The 22,763-nt window shown below is 41.3% G+C and overlaps 1 protein-coding gene across 20 annotated transcripts in view; it reads left to right on the top strand.

Annotated features, from left to right (window-relative positions):
- Tle1 (TLE family member 1, transcriptional corepressor) overlaps positions 1 to 22,763 on the top strand; it is an 82,896-nt gene that overhangs the window by 991 nt on the left and 59,142 nt on the right. For 10 of the 20 annotated variants that reach the window (XM_021161430.2, XM_021161429.2, XM_021161418.2 and 7 more), the window contains exons 2-4: positions 528 to 628; positions 1,948 to 2,011; positions 2,112 to 2,156. In XM_021161430.2, the coding sequence (XP_021017089.1) occupies positions 528 to 628; positions 1,948 to 2,011; positions 2,112 to 2,156 (210 nt within the window). Of the gene's footprint in view, positions 1 to 503; positions 629 to 688; positions 1,690 to 1,947; positions 2,012 to 2,111; positions 2,157 to 22,763 lie in introns of those variants that run through there. The other 10 variants (XM_021161416.2, XM_021161426.2, XM_021161425.2 and 7 more) reach the window with 2 other exon arrangements.

Raw genomic sequence — 22,763 nt, 5'->3', positions numbered from 1 at the left:
TTTCCCCTTGCCCGGCCCCCTCCCACTGGATGTCTAGACGGGCGGACGGGCGTCGCGCAGTCACGGCCCGCTTATCCCGAGGCCGAAGTGAGCCCTCATCTCGCCTGTTTACATGTAGTCAGTGCGGCCGGGACTGGAGGCCGAGAGGGAGTTGGTATTTCATCTCCAGGTCCCGGGTCTTTCTCTCACCGGTTGGGGAGGGGCGGCCTGGACATCGAAACTCTGATTTGGGCCTTTTCAGCCTCCTCCGGGCCGGGTGACCCCAGAGCTCCGGGCACGCGCTGTCCACACTGGAGGCAGACTTATTTCTGAGCCTCCTGAGAAATTAGGGCCCCAGGAAGATCCGCTTTCTCCCTCTCTAAAGTGAACCGAGGGTTCTAGTTTGGGCCTCTGTTTTCCACCACTTCTAACTTTATGTATTTATTTATTTTTTGTTTATGTCCCATCCGCTTCTCCCTCTTACTTTTCTGCTTTATGCCCTCATCCTCATATCTCCTCCCTTGGTCCCTCATGCTGGTCACCTGCAGACGCCGCACCAAGCTGCAGGCCAGCCCTTTAAGTTCACTATCCCGGAGTCTCTGGACCGGATTAAAGAGGAATTCCAGTTCCTGCAGGCGCAGTATCACAGGTTCGTGTCGACCTGCTCAGGGTGGTGGTCACCTGGGGCGGGGGGGGGGGTGTCCCTTCTCACACACTGCCAGGCTGCTAGGGCTGCTGTACTTAGGGCTTGTGTCCAGGCGGTGGCGTGTGGAGTCACCGTTAAGCCCTGTCATTCACGTTAGCCCCCTTTCATCGCTCTTCCTGGGCCGTCCCTTCTGTTGTCTCCTCCTCCTCCCATTGTTTCCCCTTTGCGCATTTGTGGCTGTTCCAGGGAGTCCCTTTTCGTGTATTTTGGAGTTGCATGAGAACCGTCAATATTTGAGCTTCGTTTATTTATTTTGCAACAGGCTGAACTGAAACATGGGTTCAATCAATGGCTCAGTCCCTGAGTGTGTGTTCAGGAAAGCAAAGCCATGTTGCAATAGCTGTTTGCCATACAAGAAAATTGGATTGTCTGAGACAAAGTCCATTAGGGGATGCTAGATGCCGATAGCTGGGGCCTTCAAGGGTTATTAGGTGGTAAGGTATAGATAATGTGCGTGTTTGAGTAGACCAGGAGACTAGAGTCACATTCACCTCTGTTCTGGGCTCTTATGTAAGGATACCTTCTATGGATAGTTTAGTGGAAATTCTAGCTAAGCCCCCATCTATAGATAATAGAAAAGCTAATTATTTTTCTATGATGAGGTTTTGACTCATTGTTGCTAGGCAATAACTTCAAAGGTGATTTTTACTTTTGTCAAGCCTGAGGAAAAGGACCAAAGAAAAGCTTGGTGGCTTGAGTCTGAGTTTTCTTAAGTTAGTCAGAGGCTTTCTGATTTTTGACCTTTTATCTACTTTTATATCATATCTCCAGAACGTGGGGCATACTTGGGCACACTGTTTACTGAACAGGGACAGAAGAACTTCAACCCACTTCATTGCTGTAGCTGCTTGTCATAGCTTGGCAGCCATTCAAAAGGTTTTGAAAGGCACTAGTCACTGTACGGAGTGACTTTACCAGTAAAGTTTTCAAACCTGAAGACTGCCTGTGCTGGAGAATGGGGCTTGTGGGAAGGATGGAATTTTGATGCAGGCAAGAGAAGATTGGTGAGGACAGCTGAGGAATCTGTTTTGATAGGTTTTTCCTCTCACCAGTGTGCCCTAAGGAACAAAAAGAACAGTAGTTGGTGGATAGTCCCCATTGTTCACCACTTTTTCCAGCATTGAATACAAAGACAGCTTTTAGGATGTTTTCCCGGCTTACAACTTTTCCAAATTGTTTTTGCTTGAAATGCAAATATGTGAGGCAGATGTTAAAACAAGTGACATAATGTTTACCTTAAGCTGCCTATTTTGTTTTCCTAGTCTTAAATTGGAGTGTGAGAAACTGGCAAGTGAAAAGACAGAAATGCAGAGGCACTACGTGATGGTAGGTATCAAAGCCAGGGAGACGTTTCTCTCTGTATGTGATAGTGTGTGCCCTTGCTACAAACGGGAGTTAACGACATGCTTGGTTCTTCTCTTTACAGTATTATGAAATGTCATATGGATTAAACATTGAAATGCATAAACAGGTAAGCTGGAGCTAAATCTTAAGCTGTGAGATCAGTTTATAGGATCTTACAATACCGACTTTGTCCTTGGTCCCTGCATGTTGCGGGGCTGGGTGCTTGTGGGCTCTTTTTCTGCCCGGCTTTGAGTTGGTGTTAGTACTCTGCAGTAAGGGTTGTTTCTTCACGGTTACAGGACTAGGTAGGTGAGATGCTTTGGATGTGCTTATGGGTAGACAGGAACTGAGCTCCGTTTACTTTTCCACATGGATGGATTCCTCCTGTAAAGATCTCAGATATCTTGTGGTTCCTGGAGTTTAGAACAGCTAATATTTTCTTATGTTTGCGTATAAAATGTGGAAAGTACTTGGAAGTTTCTTTAATTGGATTTAATAAAGCATATGACTTGAGAGTGCTCTTAGGCTTTGGGGTTCCATAAAGTGACACTCAGGATTAGTGGCTTATTAGCAAACATGTTTTTGAAAAATTTCTCAGTTGATGCAGATTTGGAGGTGGAAAAAAAATGTCCTTTTACTGCCAATGAACGTGTTGGAAGGTGCTTCAGCCTTAGTGGTTTTAAAAGCATGAAAAGATTAGTGACTGGAAAGCTTTAGCAATGACTTGCGTTTGCAAGTTCCCATAAAATTCACACTTATGGTTACTATAATGGTGTATAAAAAGAGTATTGAGCTGGAACAAGACACTAAGGACCTCGTAAGAGAAGAAAAGCTAAATGATTGCTTAGCCCAGAGGACCCTCAATTGAGTAGTCATTGTCTGCCAAAGAAAGCATTAATGGCAGGGTGCAAGTGTTCTGGAGATATGCTGACATTCACTTTATCAAAATGCTGGTACAATAAGTCTTTTAGAAATCGATTGACTCTTAAAAAATTATCATCAGATGAAGTTGCACAGTTGGACACGTTTCAAAGTGCAACAATACATTTCTTACTTGATGTATATGTGCTATTTCATCTCAGACTCTTGTTTCATTAAATTAAAGAGCATGGCTGACTGGCTGGGGCATGGTGGAGAAATTGATTAGTTCGGCCTTCAGATCTTCCTTATATTCAAAGATTTTCATTAAGCAAGTTTGTTTCAGAGTTGAATTCTGCTTTTGTAACTCTGTACTCTTTGATTTTTTTAATTCGTCGTAGATTTCATAGTCTTCTATGTTAGATCTATTCTCAGATAAATGGTTTCAGAGCACAAAGTTCAGAGCCTTTCCCTAGTAATGTAATGATCCTTTTGAAAACTGTTTGTTTTACTGATTTGCAAATTCTTTGGGGGGGGTTGTTTTTCTGTGTTTCTGTGGCTAGTACTATGTTGAGGTTTTAAGTCAATGGTAGTCAGCTAGAATATCTTTGGGCATTTAAATTAAGTATGTAAATAAACTTGGTGTAGGTGTTTAATTTGTATCTTTTAAGTTACTCTGTTGGGTACTTTGTTTTTTCTGTTAAGTATTCTGAGCACTTAGCTTTTTCTTAAGGATTGAATGACTCCTGTACAGTGGAACTGCAAGCAACTCTCAGTCCTGGGATATGGGTTGGTCTTAATGGGGAAGCAGGAAGGTGTGTAGTTCTGGGTTCTGGTGGCTTTTTTTTACTATGTAGAGAGAAGGAGTAAGGAGCCATAAGGGGAGGGTGAACTCTGGGGTGAACAAAGTTTTCTCTTGGCTTCTGTACTGTTCTGTGTTGGGCATAAATGGTTATATACTGTCTCTTTGTATGGCAGTATGCATTAATAATACACTGTGTGTAATTTGGCCAGTAATTTGAAACAAGTGGGAAGCTGAGAGAGACCATATTTTTCATAGTAAGAGTATTAAGCCCCCTGAAATTTATGTCTTACTGTAAATGCTGACAGATCCTTCACTAGAATAGTGTGCAAAGTCGTGCTGTAATTTAGTTTAAAGTGATCTTACGTTTGAAAAACATCCTTCTCTGAATGTCACATGTTAATAGTAAGTTTTGAGGAGGCATTTGGTGCTGTTGGTGATCATAATTCTTATTAAAACTAGTGACGCCTGGCCCCCAGGGTGTAGCCAGGCTCAAATTGATGCTTTTTGCCGCCTGATCACCAGCATGGTCTAAGTGCTCATTATATTGTAGAGAGGGCCTTTGGAGCTCTCATTAGATTTGACAGGAATTCTCTCTAGGGGGAAACTGGGCATTAGCAAGACTCCTGACAGGCTGAAATTATTCCTGCTTTATGGCTTATAACCAAATGCTAGCAAGGCATCATCAGGGGACACAAAAAATTGTCATTTCTGACAACATCTTTGTTACTGAAGAAAGGATAGCACTGAGAAAAGGGTAGCAATGGGGAATTTTGCAGGGAGAGCACTTGAATGCTGTTAAGATTTGTCTCTAGTACAGCTCCTGCTTTTCCTTCCTAGCTTTCAACAGCTTTGTCAAGATCTCACCACTGACTTTTCTGTCTGGGAGTTTTAAAGTGGAAGTACATCCCAATCAAGAGCGGTATAATTGTGGTTTCCTTCCTTGGTGCGGTGCCCACAGTCCATGTTTATGTTGTGTCAACACTTCCTGATATAATCTTCCCATGACTGTTTCTCCTCCATTCTGCGGCTGGTTACAGAAAAGGCAGCTTATTGAGACATTTTTTTTTCCCTTAGTGATTTTTTAATAGGTTTTTGATGCCTTTCTCTTTCCTGTGTGGGTGGTAAATTTTTTTTTCTGATCAGCAGAGAGGTGGGACTTATTTGTGAGAAAGCAAGGCAATTCCGAGAACACTGAAGTGTTGAAAATTACATTGAAAATAACAAGCTGGTGTGAGTCTGGGTTCAAGAGCTGATCCCCAGTGTATGTACTGTAATTTTTTGTTGTGTCCTATGTCCCTTAATAGTTTGGGAAACAAGATGCATTGTATCACCTCTATATCTTTTCTACATGATGATAGAGCCAAGGATATAAGCATAGTGCGGTAGCAAGCACCTATACCAGCTTGGCAGTAAAGCAGGGGGATTTCGAATCTGAGATCAGCCAGGGTTGAGACCACCCCTCAAAGAAAAGATAGATGCAGCTGTAAATGGTTGTCCTCAACTTTGACTGTATCATTTTTAGTGGTAGTCTGCCTCCTATCTCACACATTGAGACTCGATGGGTGCCTTGTTCTACCTTGACAGAGCACCTGGAGGTGAGTGCTCAGCATCGTGGGAACTTGACCTGGGATTGCTTGATTCAGGAGTTACCAGAGCTGCATCCCATATCATTCAGGCTGCCTTGGGAATATGAAGCCAGTTGCAGAATCACTTTTGGACTTGTGTCCTGACCTATATCTCCTGCTGCGTGTCTTTCCAGGTCACTCGCTCTGTGTTGATCAGATTAAAATTTATAATTAAAAGCAGGTGGCCAGATGAATGTTCTGCAAGTTAGGAAAGTGACCAGTGTTGGTTTTCAGTTATTTGCTATTTGTGGGGATCCAGCCAGTGGAAGGTAGAACGCTGTGTCCCATCGAGCAGGACTGTCGTCATCCTAAATTGTATTCAAGAGCAAAATAAACATGGCAGGAATATGTTGGAGACTGGCAGCTAAGCAGTCACGGTTTATAATTGCTTTCTGTTAGAGTGGGTAGGATGACTTCTTGGGACTTCAGCCTGACACGGGGAAGGAAAGATGATCATTTTTCCCAGATCTGACTTTGGTGGGTGAAGAAGTCACATGATATTTCAGTAAAAACACAGTATTTTACATTGAATGAATTTTGGAGTGAAGGTACCATTCACAATTTAGATACATACTTTTAAACTGTGCCTAGAAAACAGATTTTTCTTTGGTATGTGCATGCTTGTAAATAACTGGTAGGGATTCATTCCTTAGGTGAGGCATTCCCTATTTTCCTTGTTCTCCTTCCATTCTGCTGCTGAGGAATGGCTCTTATTCCTCATGAACCTCTACTGCCCAATGCCCCAGGTTCTACTTTTTTAGTTGTGTGAGTTGTTTGTTTTCAGTTTCTTGTTTTGAGAATCTTAAAATATCTATCATATTTTATTTATTTTGCCTGTGTATATATGTGTATGTTGTGTGGGCACTCCATGTGCATTTGCATCTTAATTGGCTCCAAGATCTTTTCAAGGATGGAACCCAAGACCACCACACATGTCAGATATCTCATCTACTACTGAGCTATTAAAACCTTTCAGTCCTGAGAGACTCCCCTCCTCTCCCAATAACAGGCCCAGGAGTGACTAGCCAGAGGGCAGCACTTAGATTTAAGCTCTACCAAGTTTTAATCACCTTGTAGTACAAAGAGGGTAGCTGTCATCAAGATTGGAGTGTCCCTTAACTTGGTTTTCATGAGCCAGGCTTGTCCTTTACAAGCATAAGTTCAACGAGATAAAGCTGGTGTATTTAAAGCTTGGAGTCTGGAGTACAAGATTAGCTAGCAGGATTTTTTTTTTTTTTTTAAGCCAAACAGGCTTGATTTCCTACTACCAACAGTTTTTTTTTTTTTTTTTTCCCAGTCCTTTTCTATTGTCTAGGGGCCCATGTACCCAGACAAGGGACTTGCAGAATCTGGCTTGAAAATTAAGGAGGCATCAGAAAACAAGTTATTATAATTACTAGCTTTAAAAACAGATTTATATTCAGTTATGTGTATGTTGGGGGTTTCTACAGCACAGCAAGTTACGTGGCAGGTTCATGAGGAGGTGAGAAAAAGGAGTTGGAACCCCTGGAGCTGGGTTGCAGGTGTTTGTGGTCCATCCTGTGTGGGTTCAGGGAACTGGGAAAAGTCTTCTGCAAGAGCTGCTGCTGTTGTTTAGACGGGATCTCTGCTCTGTATATCCAAGCTGGCCTCAGACTAAGAATTGGACCTGGGAAGCTCTCAGTGCCATAGTCGCCTCTCCCACCTGACTATACTGTCTGAGGCAGACCCTGAGATCTATGGATTTGCTTCGGATACTTAAAGGTCACATACTTAGGGGCTGGGCATCTCAGGACTAAGGTTCCCTGGCCCTCAGCTTATGTCTATATAAACTGAAAGTGTGAATGAATTAAAGTCTGTTACCCAGTGCATGAGCCACACCAGCACTTGTTTACAGATCCAGCACTCTGTACAGACGGAGGGGAGCTCTTTACAGGAGCACTTAAGATGTTCTACCAAATAGTGTTTATCAAGAACCACAAACAGAAACACCTTTCTTCAGTAAATAAATCACCTCGAGTGGTTTTGAAAGATAGCTTTAGTTACTGGTTTATGACCACTTTACATTTCTGTCCAGTTGAGTTTTTGTTCTTTTCCTACTGTGGTTTCCAGAAGTGAATTAAATAAGAAGAAACAGAAGAAGCAGCCCAGGAGACTTTGACTCAGCCAACCCGTCCATCTCCATTGCTTGTGGATATTGTTTGGGAGGGTACGACAGCTGGAGCCCAGCTGGCCTTGAACTGTGACAAAATTGAATGTTTATACTTTAGGGTAGCCATTATAATAGTGTTAAAGAAGTGTATAGTACAATACGTAATGTGGGAAACCACTCTCCGCAACACCACACCCATGCCTTGAAACTTGGTAGTACTTGGGATGGAACCCAAGGCCTCACACATTCTTAGGCAAGTATTTTACATACCCAGCCCAACTTGTTATTTTAAAGATTGCTGGGGTATGTGTGTTAGGAGGCTAAGGGTAGGTGGGTGCATACTCATAAGTAGGAGAAAGATTTTCTGCTTTTTTTCTGGGGCAGAGTTTGATAGGATATTCACATACTGTTGATAGAACTTTTCATTGTATTTTGTATGTGATAACAGAAAAAAACTACAAAGAGTGATAGTTTCATAATTTCTCAGCTTATGCACTTACGATGTCTTTTTATGATGATGCAACAGTTACCTAGTAACCTGTGTTTAGCACAATTATTTCAAATGTTAACATTTAACATATGACTTGTTTATTACTTTGACCTACTTTGAAGCAACCACAGAATCATTAGCATTGACTTCTTTCCCATTTATATTTTCATAATGGTTTTCTTAGCTTAGGGTCAGTGGTACTTTGCCATTTTTGACAAAGATTCGGCTACTGATCCTTTTTGATATAAGAAAAAAAATATAGAAAATTCTGAATTTTTTATTAATGAAACTTTGTTAAGAACTGTGGAAACAGCCCCACCCAGGAACAGTATAGCTTAGCGGATGATGCTATGTTTTGATTATCCTTTAGAGGAGGTAAGAGCAGCTCGTGCTAATGTGTACACAGTCATGCTATTCTGTTAACTCGCCGGAGTGCATGTAGTATTTGACTGGGTTCGCTTTAGCAGCGTATGGATCCAGCCAGGGTATTTACACTGATGCCTTGTGCATCCTGTTCACTAGGAATTTGAGCACAAATCACTGGAGTCATTTTCTACCTACTTGCAGTCCATGTGTTATACTGCTGTGTTATGGTATTGTATACCTCTTGAGTGAGCTGGACATTTTGCATGTAGGGTTGAAATTATGTGTGCGAATATATCAGTCTATCTTTTTGGCTTTCCCAGTGTATCGCTGGTTAAACACACCTTAGCTCTGTCAGAGAACTTATTTCTAGGTCTGTGAGTACACTTGGAAATGGCAGACTTTCACATAGGGAATGCTTCAGGAGCTTCAGGCTCCTTTAAGGTTTAATTGTCATTCTGCCTGTCAGTCGTCTCCTTCTATGGCTGCTCTGAGTATTTTCCCTATTATTGTTACTTTCTGTTCTGCCTTTGTTTTCTGTCCTGCAGCTCTCTTAATCCAGACAAATGGATCGCTTTATGTTAATAGTTTTGGACTTTTCCTCAAACTTTTTTTTTAAACATTATGAAAAAGATTACTTTTTATTTATCACTTTTGACTTCCCAAATAGTAGTTTAAAGTAAAATTTGCTTGCCTTTTGAAATAGAATCTAAAATCTTAACCAAAGCACTTGTCTTCCTCAAACTTAACATGACTCCCTCAGCTTCCTTCAAGTTCCTTCTACCTCAGGGCTTTCTGAGAGCTCACAGCAGGTTGTCACACCAAGTATTACTTCAAATCTGAGCTTTGTCTTATGTCTTGTTTATTACTCCAGCTCTTGTCTTCAGTCTGCTGGTAGGCCGCTCATTGATCTATATTCCCAGGACTTGAGTTATACATCACAAACTTGATGTGGTTAGTATACTCTGATATTCTGTGGTGGCTGTGGTGTTTGTGACCATTTTGCAGCGCCATTCTTTGAGATTTGATGAGAAGTCCTTTACCAAAAACACCAAAAGAAAGCCAGCTCGTTGTGCCCATTTTAATGTACAGATACAATAAGTAGCCCTACCCAACAATGCAGACCCATCAGTAAGTTGATGGGACCCAGGTTAAAATCCTGAATTAAGAGTAGCAACAATCATCCTCTTGCTAAAATTTAAAATGAAATCTGTTCACATTGAGCACTTACAATGTTATATTTATTTTCTAAAACTCATTTGAGACTAGCTCTGTTTGGCCTAGAACTTGCTGTGCAGACCAGACTGGCTTCAAACTCAAATCCTCTGGCCTCTGCTTCTTGATTAAAGACACGTTGTTATGCCTGGCTCCATTTCTTCTCACAAGTAATTTATGGTTTGAAAATCCCAAGGCTTCCAGGCTTCAGGAACACACAGCTGTCTGACCTATTACATAGAAACTTTTTTAAAATTTTGTCCTATTTTTATTTATATTTATGTGTGTATTGTTGATGAACTCAAGTCCTTTCAAGAACATTTAGCTGCTGAGTATCTCTCTACCTCTCACCTCTACCCTGTGTTCTTTAGACAGGGACTCATGGATCCTAGGCTAGAGACAAACTCACCATGTACTTGCCTCCACCTAGATTGCTGAAATTATTTATAGGTATATGCCATCATTCCTGGTTTTCTACTCTGGGTTCTTAGAAGATTCGTCACAATAATATATTTACATTTGGATTTTAAAAAGGACAAACTAGCTTGCTGTTGTTGAAGCCTGGAATTCAGAGTGAACTGAATGGATATTGATTGTCATTTATGGACAGGCAAGCTGCTAGTAGAATTGGTGATTAAGGTCAGTCACAGTCTTCATGATTATTGCCACTGTTTTATTTTTATTTTTTAACTTTCAAGTTTTTACATTGTTATACCCTTTATTATGTTAAACTAAATATTCAGAAAGGGAGGGAGGCCTTGGAAAGATGGCTTAGCAGTTAAAGGACAGGTTCACAGCCATGCAGAGAAAAGGAGAGAAAAACACACAGTGAAAACTCATTAACACTCACTCATATGTATGGTGTCTGAAGTCTGTAAATTAAAACATTTTATGCTACTTGCCTTTTGTTGGTTTTGGTGTCTATAAGGGGGTTAGGGGTGGAATGGTCTTACCTAGCCAAGGCTGGTCTTAAAGCTAACTATTTTGCCAAGGATGTCTTTGAACTCCTGACCTACTTGCTTCATCTCTTAAGAGCTTGGCTTACCCAATTGAAGAAAGATCTGGAGTGTAGGTATGGGCTTGGTAAATGACAGGGACTTTTGTTTTTCAGCCTATGTTAGTCAGGTTTGATGTGAAGAAGGGGTCTTCATTTATATATTAGGAGTTCTATCTTAATGGATCCTTTCCTTTTTCAACTAAAATTATCTTTGTGCTTCAGCATGCTCAAATTACTGACTTACATAGTGTTAAGGCACTTTCTTCTCCAAAGCATAGACTGAAGCTTAAATAGAAAGGCCCATTTGGGAAGATGGTCCAGTGCATGAGAAACCTGATTTTGGATCTCCAGCAGTAACCACTGTTCAATGCTGTGCCTCTGTAGCCTTAATGTGTGGGTGGGTGGGTGGAGTGGGGCAAGTTGTAGGCAATTAGTAGGGTGTGGGTGGATAACCAGGGAGTGAGCTTTTTTTAGCCTAGTCAGTGAGTTCTGGGTTCAGTGCAAGACTTTATATCCAAAAAAAAAAAAAAAGAATGAAGAATGACTGATGAAAACACTCAACATCAACCTGGTTTCCCCATCCCACATGCATAACAGGCATCTTCTTCACTCCCCCTCCAAACCCCTACACAAAGGAAATGGCAGACTATGCCATCTTACACCTCCAGCCACCTTGCTTTTGGCCCCTAATGACCCTTTAAGGAACCTTGGAAATCTGCCTACAGTGTTTGCTAGGGAGACATTGTTTTATTATTAATAGTCAGTAAAAGTGTGTTCTCTCATACTTTTGCAAAATGAAGCTAATTTTGAAATTTGTATGTGTGGAAAGTGCCCTAGTCAAGAATTTCAGTTTCAGAGGGTAAAAGGAGCATAAAATGCTAAGGAGACTCCCTGTATGGGGGAGCACAGTGGTCTCCCTAAGGCTAGGTTCCCAGACAGCAGATTGGCTCTTCAGGAGCCAAGCTTTTGTTTATTCCAGCACCCTCCTATGCTTTGAGCAAATACTGAGTCAGACTACTTAGAAGTGTGGTGTCCAGTGGCGTCTTGACACGCTCGATTATAGAAGAAACTGCATCAGGGAGGTAAACCATTGGGATTTTCAGTAAATATATTACAGCACGCAAGTGACTTGCCGATACTGCTTGTTTAGCAGTTTGCGAGGGCAATGGCAGTATGGATTTTTGAATTAGAAGGGAAAGGCTGTTCTTTCTCTGTGCAGGAGCATCTACGTGATGTCTGGGGAGGAAATTGATTTGGAGAACAAAATGTAGCTGCCTTTATGCCATTTGAAAGGCTTCTGTAGATTCATGAGTGAAAATAAAAAGGTTGCTTTAGGGGTTAGGAAAGGGTGTCTTAACACTGATAAGCATCTTAGTACAGAATGGAAAGGGATGGAAGAAAGGCATTCTTTCCACATATAGCCTACAATTAGGTGCTTGTTCCACTCAGGGTGTTGTTGTTGTTTTTGTGGTTCTTGCTGTTGTTTGGCACATGGAGCCCTAGTACCCCCAGTTCACTATGAAGGCTGAAATTGAACTCCTGATCCCCCTGTTTCCACCTTAAAAGGATTGGGATTGTAGGCATGTGCCATCATTCACAACTATTTCTTTTTTTTTTCTTTTCTTTCTTTCTTCTTACCTATCTACTTATCTATTTATTTTTAATGATTCTTCTGAGATGAGCTGTACCATTGTAACTGAGCTAACTGGAGATATCTTCGTCCTCCCCAGGCGTTTACTGGAATAAGCCATCGTGCCCAGTTCAGATAGTTGTTCTTAATATTTTGGTTATCAAAGGTTCTTGTTTCATTACTGTGGAGTAGCTTTATTGGCATTAGGGTATATGTTGAGTCTTTTAGCCAGGGAGATTCTTGGGAATTACTTTACAAGAATTTCCTATCAGTTCCCTCTTTGTGGGTGGTTATTAATTGCATCACTTCCAATTATGAATTCAATAAGTAAGAATACGGACAAGTAAAATTAGTGGTGACCAGAGCAGCTCCCCACAAGTAGTTATTTGCATGGGGAGGGGTGTTATCAAAATTGTTAGCAGTCCTTATAAACTCCATTCACACTCTTGGCCTTGCACATCCTGCTCCATTTATATTTCCATCTTGTTTCTGTTTTTCAATCCTGGCATTCTTTTCTCTCTGTCTGATTTCACTTCATTTTTTTCATTGTAATTGTAAAGTCTTATTTTATTGATTTCCTCTTTAGATCATAAGCATTAAAAACCAAAATACAGCCATTGTTGACTGCCTCCACTCTTTAAAAAAATATAAAATCATTAAACTGACAAACATAGGCCAGCCAGCAGTGTGGCTCTCAAGTATTTAGTATATCTACCAGAAGAAATAAAGTGGGTTAGGTTTTTGTTTTGCTTTCCATTTATGAAGATGGATAAACAATAAATAAGACTTGGTTCATTTTTATAGAAGTGAGATAAAACAGGATAAATGGTAAAACAGGTGTATAAGTGTGTTTTAGATTCGTTTTAATGTAACAAAACTGAAATTGAAAGAAGTTGTCCTCCTGAAGATGAAGAGGTTTGTTTGCATAGTTACGAGAGTAAGTTGTGTGGTTAGAGAAAGTTCCAAACCTTGAAACAGGTATGTGTAGGCATTGTGTGTTTGTGTAGGGGGTAGTGTGTTTGTGTAGGGGGTACTGTCTGCATGTGGTTTTGTTTTTTCTATGGAATCTGTAAATTGCTGTGTAGAAGACTTGTATAATTGCTTTTCTGTATCTAGTACAGGCCTGGAGAGTTGGTTGACTTGAGAGCTGTGGCCTAAATGTTAATACTGGGAGAAGCAAAAACAAGAAAAGTGTTACCTTTGAGAGAAGGGCATAGCATAGTAGGCCTGTTCTCAGGGGCTAAAGAGTAAGTAGCCCAGCTGTCTGTATAGGAAGAACTGGTTGTTGACAGCTGCCTTGACCTGCCAGTTGGCTGGGGTTTCAGAGCCTTCCCATTTGTAAACAGGCTTACTCTCTTATGTTTTGAGGCTATGAGCTTCCTTGGAGCCAGTGTCTACACAACTGTAAAGACTGGATTTGCCACACTGAAGTTTATCCACTTTTTTTTTGGCCCATACATTTTAGCTGGCCAAAGGCCAAAATCATACTGCTAGATTCAAGAGGGGAAATGCTGACTAGTAAGAATCTAGTAAGAAACCTGTTTCTTATTGGCAGACAACCTTGGGTGTTGGGGTACTGTTGAAGTACATGAAGGATATTTTGGCTATTGCTTTCTCTAAGGGCACCTAGAGTTTTCCTGCTGGTTGTTATATTTGTATTCATTTGTATTTGTTGACTGATTTACAAAGAACTTGACTCAGTTCCCTTAAAAGCCCTGAGTTCCCTGGCAGTGTTTTTAAACAATACTTTTAGCTAGTGCTTTGGCCATATGTAGCATGGGCTCAACATGTAAAAAGTGATTTAAAGTAAGTTTTTCTCATCAGCTTCTGGGATTGCTCTTGTCAGTTTTCTTCTGCTGAGATTGACGTTGCTCATTGGTTTTTATGGAATGAGTGCCATGATTGCTTCTCAGACTCAGGCAGAGTCAGTGAAGAGCTTTCTGAGTAGACTTTGCATTGTGAGAATATTAGTATTGACACTGTTTATAATCTGGAGTACAGTTGGAAGACCAGATTCTGCTGTTCGTCCCCTACTAAATAATATGGCTGCACAGGGGAGATGAATGTGGCTCCTTTTCCAAGTCTATTACTCAGGAGGACTGTAAATTTGATTGGCTGTTACAATTCTAGCAGAATCATTCGATTTGAGAGCAATAGAAAAGATATCCAATTACTCAAATGATTTGCAGGGTTAGCCAACGTTGTCATGGAGACATGAGTTGGAACAAATTAAATTTTAAGCAATAAAATAATCTTAAAGCCCGTCTGGGAACAAGAAAATTTGGCAGTAGCACTTACCTGAATTGAATCTTAGCTTGACACGATGTTGTTTGACATTGATATACTGTGGGGGCCTAAACTTATATATGATACATTATCTTTAAAAAATAGCTAGCTAAACCAGGGAAGGAAAACATTGATATAAAACCAAGGGGCATGAACATTTATTCTGTGATTTAAAGGATAATTGGCCTTAGGTTCCTAAGATGTTTTATACTTAAGGATTTAAATGCCTTAAAGATAAAGTAGCTTTAGTTGGACATTTTAAGAAAAGATTGATTTAGCAGCCACATGAGTTTCAGGGCTGTTCTGCTCCTGTGTGTTTGCAAATGCAGTAGAAATCCTGTGGTTGCCTCTCAGTGAGGTTTGATGTGTGAGCATGCATATGTCTGTATGCACAATTGAAATTTTGGCATATACTGTGCTAAAGGTACATATTTGTATTTGCTAAGTTTCCTACTTTGTGGTGTCACTTGCAGACTGGAGAACTATTCCAAACTTGAGCTGATGACCTAAAACCGGAGCAAGCACTGGCTGGAGGTCTAGATGTTATTCCCCTTATTACTACATTGTTTAACTGGTCCCTGGTTGTGCCCTGGATTTGAAACCAGTGAAATGCCCAGAAGCAAGGTGGCAAGGGGACCTTTTACCCACATGCCTGTTAGGTAGATGGAGATGAAAACTGGTCTGAGGTTGAGCCATTTGCCACATTCTCACAGCCTTCGATTTTCCTCTCATGCTAACCACAGATCATCTCAAATGATTCAGTAATGACCAAAGTGCAATATTGACCTTTATTCCCTGGTGGATTATGGTGTTTCACAGTCCAAATGACAGGAAGTCTATTCAGTTCTGGAGAATGAGTGCAGCATTATTGAGTCAGCCTGGCCCTGTGGGAACCATACAAGTGCAGACCCGTGTAACAGAATACGTGGGTTAAATTTGGTTTCTGATGCTCTGGGAAATGAGAGCTGGCATGTCCTGGAACCCACACAGTTAGTGAGAGAGTATCTGGGATGTTTTCTGAAAACACCCACATGCATTGATTTGTCTGCTTTTAAAGTAACTTGTGACTTGGGTCTGGCCCTGTTGTAAATTTCTCTCATTTCTGTCACCTGGCTTGCTGTTATTCCTGTTGTACTTCTATAAACCCTAGGGTAAAAATATAATACCATGTTTCATAATTACAAATGGGCCTGACTGTAAATGGGCCTGACTGTGCATTTGGGGACTGTTTTCTTTGGCATAATTATTCTTATGTATATTTTGGTTAATCTGTGTAGCCAAATATCCCATCTCTTCTATACAACATCTAGTTTTTCTTAAGAATACAGGTAGGGTGTTGTTACCTTGGAAGACTGATAATTTTTTTTTTTTTAAAGATTGGTTTTCTCTATAGGTTATATTTCAGTGTTGTAACTCCTGCTCACATAAAGCACTGATTTAATTTGTAGTTAAAGTATAATTCTCGATTGCTTGACTTAAGAAAAGCTTCATCAGTATCCAGTAGGTCTGTATATACCCAAGCCATTGTGCGGACTATCTTCTAAATAGAGAAGCTTTTCTGGGGGTTATGCTTTGAAAATTTGTATGTAGTGTTTAAAATTTGTTCTAAAATGCTTTGGAGAGTTTTTTATCTTGGACAGTTGTCTGTTCAAATTGGTTTCTAACTTGCAGCCTTTGTACTGACTTGAGTATAGCTGGTACTAGTCCGTAGTCCCTGATGCCAGCATGGAGATAAGTCCCCTGCTCCCTCCCTCACTACTCTCTTCTGGACACTCTGGAGCTTTGCCTGCTTCCTGATGGTGATTGGAAAGAGATTTAAGCCTGCCTACCTGGGAAACCAGGACCACTGACCTCCTTCCTGAGGGACTGATTATTCCTGTCTGGTAGCTCAGCCTGGGAATGGAAAGGGAGTTCAGGGGCTGGGTTTTTCCAGCTAAAATTAAGTAAAACCTATACATGTCACTTGCACTACCACTCTGCTAGGCCATGGCTGTCCTTGGTCTGGGTCTTGCGTCATAGTTGGAGTAGCAGCTTTTCCTGAGATGCCTCTTGGGAAGAGCAGCTGCTGCCATGTCTGTACAGGTAATTTAGCTCTACATGGCATGTTTATAAAATTAGGGAATCCCTGGCCCACAGTTGCATCCACCATCCAGGATTTCAGTGTGTTACGGAAGCACACATGCAAAACTGTTTTGCCATTGATGGCCAAGATGTAAACCACAGGGGTAAAGAGCCTTTGCTTGTGTCACAGTAGACAGTACAAAACAGAGGCCACAGCTGTCTGGAGGTTAGAACCAACCAAATATAAGTGACTTGTGCCTCAGTAATAGCTGAAGTAAAGGGAGTGGTGTTTGTATCATTGCAGTGTACCCCACCTTGTCCAAGAGATACTTCTGTTTTTCAGCCAGTGTTACACTTTGCGTCCTTGTGTGGAATTTTAGTTGGCAGGTCATGTTTTGGTTTTGCAGTTGTGATTCTAATCTTCTGGGGATGGTGATGGTGATGTTGTCGATTGGGTTTTTCCTTCTACTAATCTTGCTGTTGGTATTTTGCTTTAAGGGCACCAGAAACTGTCTGTATTTCCATTCTGTAACAAGTCAATACGATTTCTTGTGAACAGGCCCTTTGTGAACTCTGTAACAAGGGTTTCTGAATAATAGAAATGAGCCAGTTACAAACCTAAACAGCTGTGATGCTTTTGTCAAAGATGCAGCTTTACCAAAGTGACAAATTAAAGCCCAAATGTTCTGCTTGGCAACAGTTGGGTCAAAACATTTAAATCATTAATTAGAAGGAGCTGAAAGGGGGGAGGGGTGCAACTTACACAAATACATCACAGGCTCAGACCTCATCTTAGAAAATGCAACTAGAAGAATTCTTTGGGGGGAAAATTAGGGCAGCCCTCAAGTGGGGCAGACAAGCTTGTCATTTGCAAATAAATCAAAAGACGGTCGTTGCAGGAAGGAGACCCAGTGACTAGAGTTGCTTTGTCATCCTTCGATGAGCCCCACACTCAAGCCTGTTATTAAAAATGAATGCATTCAAGAGGCTCTGCATTAAGAACATAAACAATTAAGGGCACTTGAGCTGGTCTGCTGAGAGCTCCTGAAGAGATGGCAGAGTTTTCTGCATTCTGCCTCCAGAGCCAGAGAATGGGAGCAATTAGTGTTGCTATCTCCACCCAGGCAGCCCTCACACTTTTTCCCTTTTTTTCCCTCCTTTCTTTCTTCCTTTCTCTGAACCCCTCCTTGTTTTCAGAGAGGCTGAGTATAAAGATGAGCAGGGAAAGCGATTGCTGAACCCAGTGGAAAGGCTCAGGTTTATCAAGTGACAGGGAAAGGGACCGCAAATGTTGTCATCCACAGTAACTGTGGTAAGTTCTGCTTGGCTGTCCCACCAAAGCTTTCTAGCCTTCGGTGCTGTTGGTTTTGTTTTAGTTAAAAGTTTTAAGAAGATATATTTATATTGCCACAGGAGTTGGGGGCGGTATCTGAATAGTACCTGACGTTATACAAGAGACAGATGTGACCCTGGGCCTTGGGCTTGTGTTCTTGTCTTGATCTTGTCTCATGGAACTGTAAAGAAGGCTGCTCATGCCACTCAGTGGTAATGCACACCTTTAATCCCAGCACTTGGGAGGCAGAGGCAGGCGGATTTCTAAGTTCAAGGCCAGGCTGGTCTACAAAGTGAGTTCCAGGACAGCCAGGGCTACCCAGAGAAACCCTCTCTCAAAAAAAAAAAAAAAAAAAAAAAAAAGCCCAAACCAACCAGACAAACAAAAAAACAAAAAGAAGGCTGCTCATATGTTATAACAAGGCTTTGGAGAGAATTCTGAATGTGCTACAGGTTGTTCTGACCTTAGGCTGATTTTATATTTTTATATATATACATATATATATACACACACACACACACACACGATTTTTTATATATATACATATATATGATTATATATACATATATGATTATATATATGACTGTATACATATATATGTATATAATTTTAAGTTATAGTGAGTTCCAAATGGCCCACCTTACTTAAAAAAAAAATCTTACAAACACTTTATTTACTGTTTTTCTCTAGGCCTCAAGATTGGTTCAGGGAAACCAAAACCAAATCAAACCAAATGGAGGAAAAAAAAAAACTGTAATAGCTTTGTCAGCCTTTAGTGTAAACACTACTTTTTAGGATCCTTCACTTAGTAATTGAATCCTGGTAGAGTTTCACCACCCTAAACTGACTTTGGGCAGAGTGCTACAGGACTGAGACCCTTGGACAATTACTCCTGCACAGTCCTTACCCTGCTTTGAGCTTCAAATGGCACTCATTATGCATTAAGTTTGGGTGTAGAGGGGAAGTGTATGAGCCCCAGGGAGTGGGCTCTTTAGTCCTTGTAATTGAACAAAGTGTGAGGAGTATGAGAAGAAAATGCTGATCTTTTGGGAATAGAGTCCTGAAATTGTCACACACACACATTCCCTAATGACATACTTTAGTTTAAAAGCCTTGTAGAATATTTCTAGTTTTCATCCATTGCTGGGTTTCAAGGTATCTTTTGGTTTTAGCTCCTTGAAAGTATGCCTGCACCTCTACATCTTTGTTATTTTGGTAGACTTAGGAATTAAACCTAGGGCTTTGTGCATGGAGAGTATGTCTTGCTTTTCTTCTGTTGTTGTTGTTAAATCTCTTTTTAACAGTCCAGCTGTTATCCACCTCTCAGTCTGCTCTCTCACTGTTGCTCATCCCATTCCTCCTCTGCTCCAGTCTCCAAGAGGATGTCCCTACCCTCACCCTACCAGACCTCTCCACTCCCTGAGATCTCAAGTCTCTCAAGGATTAGGTACATCTTCTCTCACAGGCAGTCCTCTGCTGTATATGTGTTGAGGGCCTTATATCAGCTGGTGTATGCTGCCTGATTGATGGCTAAGTGTCTGAGAAGTCTCAGGGTCAGGGTCCAAGTTAATTGTGACTGCTGACCTTCCTATAGGGTCGCACTCCTCCTCAGCTTCTTACAGCTTTTCCCTAATTCAACCACAGGGGTCCCCAGCTTTTGTCCATTGATTGGTTGTAAGTATCTGCATCTGACTCTTTCTGCTGCTCGTTGGGCCTCAGAGGGCAGCCATGCCAGGCTCCTATCTGTAAGTACATCAAGTAACAGTGTCAGACCTTGCAGCCTCCCGTTGAGCTAGATCCCAATTTGGGCTGGTCACTGAACCTCCTTTGCTCAGTTTTTCTCTCAGTTTTGTCCCTGCAGTTCTTTCAGACAGGAACAACTCCGGGTCAGAGTTTTGATTGGGATGGCAGCCCCGTCCCTCCACTTGATGCCCCGTCTTCTGCTAGAGATGAACTCCATCTCCTCACTCTTGGGCATTTCATCTATAGTCTCTCCCTTTGAGTCCTGAGCATCTCTCACTACCCAGGTCTCTGGTACATCTAGAGGTTCCCCCGACCTCCTACATGCCCCCCCCCCCCCCCCCCCCCCCGCTCCTCCCAGATTTTCTGTTTCTATTCTTTCTGCTGGACCTCAGGGCTTTACTCCTGTTTCCCCACCCTCAATACTGATCATGTTCCCCTTTTCCATTCCTGTCCCTTCTCTCCCTTTGCCACCCTTCCCACCACTGTGATTACTTTCTTCTCCCTCCCAGGTGGGATTGAAACATCCTCACTTGGACCTTTGGCTTGTGGTTTTGTTGTTTAGTTAGTCTGTGTGTGTGTGTGTGTGTGTGTGTGTGTGTGTGTGTGTGTGTATATATATATGGAGAAAGAGAGAGAGTGCATACATTCACCTTTATTTTTATATAACTATCATCTGATTAGTATTAATCCTTGAAAATTTCCCCAAGTTTCTTTGTCTGTTACCAGCTACAAGAAAGACTGTACATATTCTTTTTTCTGCATTTTTAATTAAATATTTTCTTTATTTACCTTTCAAATATTATCCCCTTTCCTAGTTACCCCTCTGAAAATCCCCTATCCTCTCTCCCCTCCCCCTGCTCACCTACCCACCGACTCCTGCTTCCTGGTCCTGCAGACCCCTATACTTGGGCATAGAATCTTCACAGGACCAAGGGCCTCTCCTCCCATTAATGAACAACTAGGCCATTCTCTGCTACATATGCAGCTAGAGCCTTCAGTCCCACCATGTGTTTTCTTTAATTGGTCATTTAGTCTCAGAGAGCTTTGGGGGTACTGGTTAGTTCATATTGTTGTTCTTCCTATAGGGCTGCAAACTCCTCCAGCTCCTTAGGTTCTTTCTCTAGGACCTGTGCTCAGTCCAGTGGATGGCTGTGAGCATCCACTTCTGTATTTGTTAGACACTGGCAGAGGCTCTCAGAAGACAGCTATATCAGGCTCCTGTCAGCAAGCTCTTGTTGGCATCCACAATAGTGTCTGGGTTTGGTGGTTGTTTATGGGATGTTTCCCCAGGTGGGGCAGTCTCTGGATGGTCATTCCTTCAGTCTCTGCTCCATACTTTGTAACTCCTTCAATAGGTATTTTGTTCCCCCTTCTAAGAAGGATCGAAGTATCCACAATTTTGTTCTTCCTTCTTCTTGAGTTTCATGTGTTTTGCAAATTGTATCTTGGGTACTCTGAGCTTCTGGGCTAATATCCACTTATCAGTGAGTGTATATCATGTGAGTTCATTTGTGATTGGATTACCTCACTTAGGATGATATCCTCCAGATCCATTCATTTGTCTAAGAAATTCATAAATTTATTGTTTTTAATAGAAATGTAGTACTCCATTGTGTAAATGTACCACATTTTCTGTATCCATTCCTCTGTTGAAGGACATCTGGGTTCTTTCCAGATTCTGGCTTTTATAAATAAGTCTGCTTTGAACATAGTGGAGCATGTGTCCTTATGACATGTTGGAGCATCTTCTGGGTTTATGCCCAGGAGTGGTATTGCTGGATCTTCCGGCAGTACTGTGTCCAGTTTTCTGAGGAACCGCCAAACTGATTTCCAGAGTGGTTGTACAAGCTTGCAATCCCACCAACAATGGAGGAGTGTTCCTCTTTCTCCACATCCTTACCAGCATCTGCTGTCACCTGAGTTTTTGATCTTAGCCATTTTGACTGGTATGATATCGAAATTCAGGGCTGTTTTGATTTGCATTTCCCTGATGGTTAAGGATGTTGAACATTTTTTTAGATGCTTCTCAGCCATTCAGTATTCCTCAGTTGAAAATTCTTTGTTTAGCTTTGTACCCCATTCTTTAATAGGGTTATTTGGTTTTCTGGAGTCTTAAGTTTTTGAATTCTTTGTATAAATTGGGTATTAGCCCTGTATCAGATTTAGGATTGGTAAAGTACTTTTTCCAATCTGTTGCTTGCCTTTTTGTCTTATTGACAGTGTCCTTTGCCTCACAGAATCTTTGCAGTTTTATGAGGTTCCATTTGTTAATTCTTGATCTTAAAACACAAGTCATTTGTGTTCTGTTCAGGAATATTTCCCCTGTGCCTAAGTGTTCAAGGCTCTTCCCCACTTTCTCCTCTGTAAGTTTCACTGTCTCTGGTTTTATGTGGAGTTCCTTGATTCACCTAGAATCGAGCTTTATAAGAGGATCTCAGAGATGGAAAGATCTCCCATACTCATGGATTGACAGGATTAGTATAGTAAAAATGGCTACCTTGAGTCTACAGATTCAATGTAATCCTCATCAAAATTTTAACTCAGTTCTTCAGAGTTAGAAAGGGCAATTTGCAAATTCATCTGGCATAACCTAGGTTAGCAAAAATTATTCTCAAAAATAAAAGAACCTCTGGTGGAATCACCATCTCTGACCTCAAGCTGTACTACAGAGCAATTGTGATAAAAACTGCGTGGTACTGGTACAGTATCAGACAAGTAAATCAGTTTAATAGAATTGAAGACCCAGAAATGAACCCACACATCTATGGTTACTTGATCTTTGGTAAAGGCACTCAAACCATCCAGTGGAAAAAAGACAGCATTTTCAACAAATGGTGCTGGCACATCTGGCTGTTATGTAGAAGAATGTGAATTGGCTTGTTAACCTTCTTGAGTTCTGTGGATTACATCCTGTGTATTCTGTACTCTTTTTTGCTAATATCCTCTTATTATTGACTACATACCATGCATGTCATGTCCTTTTGGGGTCTGAGTTACCTCACTCAGAATATTTTCTAGTTCCATCTATTTGCCTGTAAAACTCTGTCCCAAATTCCTACATACTGAATTGTTAATGCATTGGGAGGCAGAGGTAGTCAGATTTTTCTGAGTTTGAGGCTAGCCTGGTCTTAACAGACCCGTCTGGACAAAAAGAAAAAGAAGGATCCCAAGTACTGGATTACAGGCATATGGTATCA

Source organism: Mus caroli, chromosome 4, assembly GCF_900094665.2.
Source record: "Mus caroli chromosome 4, CAROLI_EIJ_v1.1, whole genome shotgun sequence".
NCBI classification, from domain to species: domain Eukaryota; kingdom Metazoa; phylum Chordata; class Mammalia; order Rodentia; family Muridae; genus Mus; species Mus caroli.
Note: the sequence above shows the minus strand (reverse complement) of the source record. Positions and strands in the feature narration are given on the sequence as shown.